At 49.9% G+C, this 11219-nt stretch overlaps 1 protein-coding gene across 1 annotated transcript in view; it reads right to left on the bottom strand.

The window, feature by feature from the left end:
- Positions 1–4237: 4237 nt before the first annotated feature.
- GREP1 (glycine rich extracellular protein 1) overlaps positions 4238–11219 on the bottom strand; it is a 40070-nt gene continuing 33088 nt past the window's right edge. The window contains exons 28-32 of the mRNA XM_082262410.1: positions 10261–10290; positions 9147–9224; positions 8420–8464; positions 7428–7481; positions 4238–4351 (exon numbers count right to left, since the gene is read on the bottom strand). Coding sequence (XP_082118536.1) covers positions 4332–4351; positions 7428–7481; positions 8420–8464; positions 9147–9224; positions 10261–10290 — 227 coding nt within the window. The 3' untranslated portion in view covers positions 4238–4331. The remainder of the gene's footprint in view (positions 4352–7427; positions 7482–8419; positions 8465–9146; positions 9225–10260; positions 10291–11219) is intronic.

The raw sequence follows: 11219 nt of genomic DNA, 5'->3' as shown, positions 1-11219 counted from the left end.
CGATTTTTACTTTTTGCGCTATAAACAAAAAAAGAGCAACAATTTTGAAAAATAACAATATTTTTCACATTTTTTTATATGAAATTCTCAAAAAAAAATAATGTAAAAAATCTAAATTTTTTAACATTTTAGGCCAATTTGTTTTCTGCTACATATTTTTGGTAAAAAAAAAATCGCAATAAGCGTATTTTGATTGGTTTGCGCAAAAGTTATCGCGTTTACTAACTAAAGGAAAGATTTCTGTCATTTTTATTGTTAGTAAAAACTAACTAGTAATGGCGGCGATCTGCGATTTTTAGCGGGACTGCGACATTGCGGCGGACAGATCGGACCCCTGACTGACATTTTTGACACTTTTGGGGTTGTGACATTGCTACAGTAATCAGTGCTATACATATGCACTGTTACTGTACTAATGACACTGGGAGGGAAGGGGTTAACTTTATTGGTGATCAAGGGGTTAAGTGTGTCCCTAGGGGCGTGATTCTAACTGTTAGGGGGCGTGGCTAGTGAAGTAATCACAGAGACATACGATCCTACATAGCAGGATCACATAGCCTCTGTGATGATCTAAGGGAGAATGACAGACAGTTGTGTTTACATCAGCCGTCTGTCCTTCTCTCTCTCCTGAGATCGCGAGTGACCGGCGGCCATCGGAGCTGCTGGTCACATGCGCTGGCTAGGCAGGAAACGGGCGGGGGCGGGAGCGGGCCCCTGGTGGCCCGCGCTCGCCCCCTACAGGCTCGTGGGCGAGCGACGTAGGTCTACGTAGGGGGCTGACTGCCGCTGCAAATAGTCGTGCGGCAGTCGGCAAGTGGTTAATGATCAATGATCTAACGAAGGTCCCTGACGTGATAAATGTTCGGCCTGGGTGTGGTTTATAACCATCTTCTGTGGTGTTTCTTCTCTGGATCTCTGTACATTGTCCTCTGTGCTCAGCCATTTCAGACTGGGAAAGACCATGAGGACCTGTGATCAGAGACAGGAAGACAGGTGTGTGCTGGAGAATATCTTCCCCTCAGAATCAGGACTAACATCCACATGAGGAGTTCCCTCATAGGCAGGACTGGAGGTGTCACAGATACTCAGGTGACTACAATAACATCTACATGGGGAGTTCCCTCATATACAGGACCGTAGTTGTCACAGATACTCAGGTGACTACAATAACATCTACATGGGGAGTTCCCTCATAGGCAGGACTGGGGGTGTCACAGATACTCAGGTGACTACAATTATATCTACATGGGGAGTTCCCTCATATACAGGCCTGGGGGTGTCACGGATACTCAGGTGACTACAATTATATCTACATGGGGAGTTCCCTCATATACAGGCCTGGGGGTGTCACGGATACTCAGGTGACTACAATAACATCTACATGAGGAGTTCCCTCATAGGCAGGACTGGAGGTGTCACAGATACTCAGGTGACTACAATAACATCTACACATAGGTGTGCGCAGCCTATTGCATTAGGGTGTGCACCCCAAAGTTTAAATACACATGCATGTGTTTGCCTACATGTATATGGCCCCGGTACATTACTCTCCCGGCTGGCAAAGTGAAATAGAAGTGTGTGGCACTTCTCTTATGGCAGAGCAGGTCCGAGGGAGATCTTTCCCATCTCCTCACTGGCAAACAGAGCGATAATGCTAATGTGCCCTAGGTGATTAGGGTGTGCCCAGGCACACCCGGCACACCCTGTGCGCACGCCTATGCATCTACATGGGTAGTTCCCTCATATGAAGGTCTGGAGGTGTCACAGATACTCAGGTGACTACAATTATATCTACATGGGGAGTTCCCTCATAGGCAGGACTGGAGGTGTCACAGATACTCAGGTGACTACAATTATATCTATATGGGGAGTTCCCTCATATACAGGCCTGGGGGTGTCACAGATACTCAGGTGACTACAATTATATCTACATGGGGAGTTCCCTCATAGGCAGGACTGGAGGTGTCACAGATACTCAGGTGACTACAATTATATCTACATGGAGAGTTCCCTCATATACAGGCCTGGGGGTGTCACAGATACTCAGGTGACTACAATAACATCTACATGAGGAGTTCCCTCATAGGCAGGACTGGAGGTGTCACAGATACTCAGGTGACTACAATAACATCTACATGGGGGAGTTCCCTCATAGGCAGGACTGGAGGTGTCACAGATACTCAGGTGACTGCAATAACATCTACATGAGGAGTTCCCTCATAGGCAGGACTGGAGGTGTCACAGATACTCAGGTGACTACAATGACATCTACATGGGGAGTTCCCTCATAGGCAGGACGGGAGGTGTCACAGATACTCAGGTGACTACAATAACATCTACATGAGGAGTTCCCTCATAGGCAGGACCGGAGGTGTCACAGATACTCAGGTGACTGCAATAACATCTACATGAGGAGTTCCCTCATAGGCAGGACTGGAGGTGTCACAGATACTCAGGTGACTACAATGACATCTACATGGGGAGTTCCCTCATAGGCAGGACGGGAGGTGTCACAGATACTCAGGTGACTACAATAACATCTACATGGGGAGTTCCCTCATAGGCAGGACTGGAGGTGTCACAGATACTCAGGTGACTACAATAACATCTACATGGGGAGTTCCCTCATAGGCAGGACTGGGGGTGTCACAGATACTCAGGTGACTACAATAACATCTACATGAGGAGTTCCCTCATAGGCAGGTCTGGAGGTGTCACAGATACTCAGGTGACTACAATAACATCTACATGAAGAGTTCCCTCATAGGCAGGACTGGAGGTGTCACAGATACTCAGGTGACTACAATAACATCTACATGAGGAGTTCCCTCATAGGCAGGACTGGAGGTGTCACAGATACTCAGGTGACTACAATAACATCTACATGAGGAGTTCCCTCATAGGCAGGACCGGAGGTGTCACAGATACTCAGGTGACTACAATAACATCTACATGAGGAGTTCCCTCATAGGCAGGACTGGAGGTGTCACAGATACTCAGGTGACTACAATAACATCTACATGGGGAGCACCCTCATAGGCAGGACTGGAGGTGTCACAGATACTCAGGTGACTACAATAACATCTACATGGGGAGTTCCCTCATAGGCAGGACTGGAGGTGTCACAGATACTCAGGTGACTACAATAACATCTACATGGGGAGTTCCCTCATAGGCAGGACTGGAGGTGTCACAGATACTCAGGTGACTGCAATAACATCTACATGGGGAGTTCCCTCATAGGCAGGACGGGAGGTGTCACAGATACTCAGGTGACTGCAATAACATCTACATGAGGAGTTCCCTCATAGGCAGGACTGGAGGTGTCACAGATACTCAGGTGACTACAATAACATCTACATGAAGAGTTCCCTCATAGGCCGGACCGGAGGTGTCACAGATTCTCAGGTGACTACAATAATATCTACATGAGGAGTTCCCTCATAGGCAGGACTGGAGGTGTCACAGATACTCAGGTGACTACAATAACATCTATATGAGGAGTTCCCTCATAGGCCGGACCGGAGGTGTCACAGATTCTCAGGTGACTACAATAATATCTACATGAGGAGTTCCCTCATAGGCAGGACTGGAGGTGTCACAGATACTCAGGTGACTACAATAACATCTACATGGGGAGTTCCCTCATAGGCAGGACTGGGGGTGTCACAGATACTCAGGTGACTACAATAACATCTACATGAGGAGTTCCCTCATAGGCAGGACTGGAGGTGTCACAGATACTCAGGTGACTACAATAACATCTATATGAGGAGTTCCCTCATAGGCAGGACTGGAGGTGTCACTGATACTCAGGTGACTACAATAACATCTACATGGGGAGTTCCCTCATAGGTAGGACTGGAGGTGTCACAGATACTCAGGTGACTACAATTATATCTACATGGGGAGTTCCCTCATAGGCAGGACTGGAGGTGTCACAGATACTCAGGTGACTACAATTATATCTACATGGGGAGTTCCCTCATAGGCAGGACTGGGGGTGTCACAGATACTCAGGTGACTACAATAACATCTACATGAGGAGTTCCCTCATAGGCAGGACTGGAGGTGTCACAGATACTCAGGTGACTACAATAACATCTACAAGGGGAGTTTCCTCATGGGTGGGGCTCCCAGAGTTTGGATGACAGTGGTCAGCACACACAGACAGTTTCGATGGGTTCCATACAGCCGCTCACACACTATAAAGAACGAGGAGACATCTGAACTTTTTATGTATTTTATTAGTGACTTTCCTACATCTTTAAATAAAGGGCCCCCGCATTCCTGAGCGATGTTCCAAGCTGGGGCCACAGTCACTGGTCTGTTCAGCATTTCCCAGCGCAACCTGTGGGCAGAAACATACATATTACATTAATCCAATGTGTACCGCCCCCACGGACCAATCCCCACCGATCCACCCCCTGCTATGTAAACACCTGACCTCTGGGCTGTACTAAAGACGCAACCAACGTTTTATGGGGCACAATAGTGGGACATTGGACACCAACTGACCCCCTTGTTCTCTGAGCCACGCCCACTTCTGTCTCTTGCTAAGATGGGAAGTTGGGTGTGCCTGACACGTTAATGACCTCTGTGTGCGGTGTTGGGAATCATTTGATAATCCTAAATGATCCAGACATACCAGGGAGGATCCCGGAGTGCCATTTGAACCTAGGTAGGTGCTGGGACCAGAAGGGGAATTACCTCCCTAAAAGGGGCATGAAAATGGGTGTGGCTACATCAGAAGTGGGAGGTGCCTGGTCATATTGCAGTTGGTGTCCTCAATGTTGGCAGCTATTATAAAGTAATGAGAAGACTAGGGGTCACATGGCATCTCATGAGCCAACCAAGAGGCCTTCTTCCACCATACTCACCAGTGGCGTAGCGTGGGTTGTCAGCACCCGGGGCAAGGCAAGCCATTTGCGCCCCCTAACCCGTGGGATTTTAGCACTCGAGTCTCTTCCACTAGATTAGTTAAAGAAACCCGGACCCCCTAAGCACATGTATTGTTTGTTATGAAAATACTGATGTAATTAAAGTAAAATGCATCTAAATACAAGTTTGAATGACCAGCGTGCCCCCTTTCAATGCAGAGGGACCAGCGTGCCCCCTTTCATTGCAGAATTACCAACGTGCCCCCTTTCAATGCAGAGAGATCAGCGTGCCCCCTTTCAATGCAGAATGACCAGCGTGCCCCCTTTCAATGCAGAATGACCAGCGTGCCCCCTTTCAATGCAGAATGACCAGCGTGCCCCCTTTCAATGCAGAGAGATCAGCGTGCCCCCTTTCAATGCAGAATGACCAGCGTGGCCCCTTTCAATGCAGAATGACTAGCGTGCCCCCTTTCAATGCAGAATGACCAGCGTGCCCCCTTTCAATGCAGAGAGATCAGCGTGCCCCCTTTCAATGCAGAGAGACCAGCGTGCCCCCTTTCAATGCAGAGAGACCAGCGTGCCCCCTTTCAATGCAGAGAGACCAGCGTGTCCCCTTTCAATGCAGAATGACCAGCGTGCCCCCTTTCAAAGCAGAGAGACCAGCGTGCCCCCTTTCAAAGCAGAGAGACCAGCGTGCCCCCTTTCAATGCAGAATGACCAGCGTGCCCCCTTTCAATGCAGAGAGACCAGCGTGCCCCCTTTCAATGCAGAATGACCAGCGTGCCCCCTTTCAATGCAGAATGACCAGCGTGCCCCCTTTCAATGCAGAGAGACCAGCGTGCCCCCTTTCAATGCAGAGAGACCAGCGTGTCCCCTTTCAATGCAGAATGACCAGCGTGCCCCCTTTCAAAGCAGAGAGACCAGCGTGCCCCCTTTCAATGCAGAATGACCAGCGTGCCCCCTTTCAATGCAGAGAGACCAGCGTGCCCCCTTTCAATGCAGAATGACCAGCGTGCCCCCTTTCAATGCAGAATGACCAGCGTGCCCCCTTTCAATGCAGAGAGACCAGCGTGCCCCCTTTCAATGCAGAATGACCAGCGTGCTCCCTTTCAATGCAGAATGACCAGCGTGCTCCCTTTCAATGCAGAATGACCAGCATGCCCCCTTTCAATGCAGAATGACCAGCATGCCCCCTTTCAATGCAGAATGACCAGCATGCCCCCTTTCAATGCAGAATGACCAGCATGCCCCCTTTCAATGCAGAGAGACCAGCGTTCCCCCTTTCAATGCAGAATGACCAGCGTGCCCCCATTCAATACAGAATGACCAGCGTGCCCCCATTCAATGCAGAATGACCAGCGTGCCCCCATTCAATGCAGAATGACCAGCGTGACCCCATTCAATGCAGAATGACCAGCGTGACCCCATTCAATGCAGAATGACCAGCGTGACCCCATTCAATGCAGAATGACCAGCGTGACCCCATTCAATGCAGAATGACCAGCGTGACCCCATTCAATGCAGAATGACCAGCGTGACCCCATTCAATGCAGAATGACCAGCGTGACCCCTTTCAATGCAGAATGACCAGCGTGACCCCATTCAATGCAGAATGACCAGCGTAACCCCATTCAATGCAGAATGACCAGCGTGACCCCATTCAATGCAGAATGACCAGCGTGACCCCATTCAATGCAGAATGACCAGCGTGACCCCATTCAATGCAGAATGACCAGCGTGACCCCATTCAATGCAGAATGACCAGCGTGACCCCATTCAATGCAGAATGACCAGCGTGACCCCATTCAATGCAGAATGACCAGCGTGACCCCATTCAATGCAGAATGACCAGCGTGACCCCATTCAATGCAGAATGACCAGCGTGACCCCATTCAATGCAGAATGACCAGCGTGACCCCATTCAATGCAGAATGACCAGCGTGACCCCATTCAATGCAGAGAGACTTACCTGCAGCGGTGGCTTCTCCTCAGTTCCCTGCGTCTCCTCGAGTTCTCCCGCCTCCTCCTCGGCCAATGGAATGAGTTTGCCTTTCGGCCAATCAGGAAGCGGATCTCGGACCCGCTTCCTGATTGGCCAGGAAGAGGATTTGTGTGACAATAGCAAATTTTCATTCGCTATTGTCACACAATGGGTGGGCTCAGGGTGCACTGCTCTGCGCCCCGGGTCTACCCTTTTTTGAAGCCTATTTGAACGCCAGGCTGCTGACTCACTCGCTGCTAAACTGACTGAGCAGTGAGGAGAGGCGGCATAGGCGGGGCTTGGCTTGCAATGCCACCCCACCCTACCCTACACCAATGGACAGGTGAGGCACAGTCCAGCCCCGCCCCAACCCACCATTTTCAGCCATAGGGCAGCCGCGCTGGACATCTCCCAGCCTAAAGATGGAGGCAGCCGCAGACAGTGTGTGAACTGTGTATGTCAGAGTCAGACAGACAGACAGAGGATGCGCCCCCCCCCCCCCCAGATGTTGCGCCCGGTGCGGCCGGCCCCCCCTGCACCCCCCACGATACGCCACTGATACTCACCTCTATAGCTGTTTCCATAATATCCATTCTGTACATACGCGGATTCCTCGGGGCCTGAAATACAAATATATGATCAGATCCCCTCCTCTGCTCCCATCCCATCCCTCTGAGGGACATGGATACATTGTATCTGGAATATGGAGGATGGTATACAGAGATATTTGGAGGAGCTTGGTTACTGGATCAATGTGGAGACCACATGTTGGTCACAGAGGTCCAAGATGACTATTTGTAATCTTTATATAGATTTAGGTCTCTGAATGATACAAAATAAAAATAGCCAGAAGTATGTTGACCCCCCAAAATGATGGAGCTCGGGGTCCCCCATGATAATGTTACAACATGTGTTTCCATGTGACATCTGGAGGTGGCCTGGATATATATTGGAACCTGACTAACTATGTAACTATATATAAATATATATACTGTGGGGGTATGGAGGTATATATACTGTGGGGGTATGGAGGTATATATACTGTGGGGGTATGGAGGTATATATACTGTGGGGGTATGGAGGTATATATATATTGGGGGTGGAGTTGAGGTATATATACTGTGGTGGTATGGAGGTATATATACTGTGGGGGTATGGAGGTATATATACTGTGGGGGTATGGAGGTATATATATATTGGGGGTGGAGTTGAGGTATATATATTGTGGTGGTATGGAGGTATATATACTGTGGGGGTATGGAGGTATATATACTGTGGGGGTATGGAGGTATATATATATTGGGGGTGGAGTTGAGGTATATATATATTGGGGGTGATATGGAGGTATATATATTGGGGGTGGAGTTGAGGTATATATATTGGGAGTGGTATGGAGGTATATACTGTATATTGGGAGTGGTATGGAGGTATATACTGTATATTGGGAGTGGTATGGAGGTATATACTGTATATTGGGAGTGGTATGGAGGTATATATACTGTGGCAGTACTAATATATATATATATATAATATTTTTTAAAGTATATTATTCTTCTACCATATGTCCAGGCGTTCTGTCCGGCTCCCAATTGCTGGTATCCACCTAAGAAGAGGCAGAAAATGGTACATTGTAACATAGTTTGTGAGGGTGGAAGAAGAAATGTACACTAAGTGAGAGGACGAATGGAAGAGCATAGTGGGGATGCTGGGTGGAGCTGTGTGTTAGCACAGTGGAGGGGGGGAGCAGGGTGGGGATGATGGGTGGAGCTGTGTGTTAGCACAGTGGAGGGGGGGAGCAGGGTGGGGATGATGGGTGGAGCTGTGTGTTAGCACAGTGGAGGGGGGGAGCAGGGTCGGGATGATGGGTGGAGCTGTGTGTTAGCACAGTGGAGGGGGGGAGCAGGGTGGGGATGATGGGTGGAGCTGTGTGTTAGCACAGTGGAGGGGGGGAGCAGGGTCGGGATGATGGGTGGAGCTGTGTGTTAGCACAGTGGAGGGGGGGAGCAGGGTGGGGATGATGGGTGGAGCTGTGTGTTAGCACAGTGGAGGGGGGGAGCAGGGTGGGGAGGTTGGGCGGAGAGGGGAAGCAGGGTGGGGATGCTGGGTGCAGCAGCATGGTGGTTCTACATTGGATGGAGGAGGTAAGTATATGTGAAATGGATGATGGAGCAATCCTGGGTGGAACAGCTCTGATTGGTCAGGAGTGCACTGGCGGTTATTGAGCAGGAAGAGGCGTGGCCTGTAACCAGTCTGACATCCCCGGGGATTTGTCCCTCTGACTTTACCTTTGAAAGGTTTCTGTTTCAGGACGCTGGGCGAGGTGGGCGTTATCGGAAGGGTTGTGGCCCCTCCTCTCTGAGTTCCTGAGGGATCCAAGAATATATATAGACATGTGGGTCTCCGCTCATAACAGAAGTAAATTGGGGTGACACAAAGACACATGAGGATGGAGATCCATGTCGGGGTCTCCAGAGTCAGGGGACATGTAGACGGGTGACAGATAGTTACAGAGAAGTTAGCGTGTTAGCGGCATGCGGCACATACATGTTACACGCTATTAGAGATTTAGAGACCTGGAATGTGGTGGGGCCATGTGACACTGAACTGTACAAACACGGGACATGACACAAATGTGGGGGACATGACACAAATGTGGGGGACATGGTACAAATGTGGGGGACATGACACAAATGTGGGGGACATGACACAAATGTGGGGGACATGACACAAATGTGGGGGACATGGTACAAATGTGGGGGACATGGTACAAATGTGGGGGACATGACACAAATGTGGGGGACATGACACAAATGTGGGGGACATGGTACAAATGTGGGGGACATGACACAAATGTGGGGGACATGGTACAAATGTGGGGGACATGACACAAATGTGGGGGACATGACACAAATGTGGGGGACATGACACAAATGTGGGGGACATGGTACAAATGTGGGGGACATGACACAAATGTGGGGGACATGGTACAAATGTGGGGGACATGACACAAATGTGGGGGACATGGTACAAATGTGGGGGACATGGTACAAATGTGGGGGACATGACACAAATGTGGGGGACATGGTACAAATGTGGGGGACATGACACAAATGTGGGGGACATGGTACAAATGTGGGGGACATGACACAAATGTGGGGGACATGACACAAATGTGGGGGACATGGTACAAATGTGGGGGACATGACACAAATGTGGGGGACATGACACAAATGTGGGGGACATGACACAAATGTGGGGGACATGACACAAATGTGGGGGACATGGTACAAATGTGGGGGACATGACACAAATGTGGGGGACATGACACAAATGTGGGGGACATGGTACAAATGTGGGGGACATGACATACAACATCTGAAGAATGGACTCAGCACTGACCCTCAACAGCAGCAGACGGAGAAATTTCCTCTGTAAAGAAACAACAAAAAGTAACAGACTTAGGAGAAGCTGGGTGACCAGGGAGGATGGGACAAGAGGGGACAGATAGGATGGGAGAAGAGGGGACAGGGAGGATGGGACAAGAGGGGACAGATAGGATGGGACAAGAGGGGACAGATAGGACGGGACAAGAGGGGACAGATAGGACGGGACAAGAGGGGACAGATAGGACGGGACAATAGAGGACAGATAGGATGGGACAAGAGGGGACAGATAGGATGGGACAAGAGGGGACAGATAGGATGGGACAAGAGGGGACAGATAGGATGGGACAAGAGGGGACAGATAGGATGGGACAAGAGGGGACAGATAGGATGGGACAAGAGGGGACAGATAGGATGGGACAATAGAGGACAGATAGGATGGGACAATAGAGGACAGATAGGATGGGACAAGAGGAGACAGAGAGGATGGGACAAGAGGAGACAGAGAGGATTGGACAAGAGGGGACAGATAGGATGGGACAAGAGGGGACAGATAGGACGGGACAAGAGGGGACAGATAGGATGGGACAAGAGGGGACAGATAGGATGGGACAAGAGGGGACAGAGAGAATTGGACAAAAGGGGACAGATAGGATGGGACAAGAGGGGACAGATAGGATGGGACAAGAGGGGACAGATAGGATGGGACAAGAGGGGACAGATAGGATGGGACAAGAGGGGACAGATAGGATGGGACAAGAGGGGACAGATAGGATGGGACAATAGAGGACAGATAGGATGGGACAAGAGGAGACAGAGAGGATTGGACAAGAGGGGACAGATAGGATGGGACAAGAGGGGACAGATAGGACGGGACAAGAGGGGACAGATAGGATGGGACAAGAGGGGACAGATAGGATGGGACAAGAGGGGACAGGGAGGATTGGACAAGAAGGGACAGGGAGGACGGGACAA

Source organism: Pelophylax lessonae (genome assembly GCF_965119305.1).
Source record: "Pelophylax lessonae genome assembly, chromosome: 6".
In the NCBI taxonomy this organism is placed as follows: Eukaryota; Metazoa; Chordata; class Amphibia; order Anura; family Ranidae; genus Pelophylax; species Pelophylax lessonae.
The sequence above is the reverse complement of the archived record's forward strand: the minus strand, read 5'-3'. Positions and strand labels throughout refer to the sequence as shown.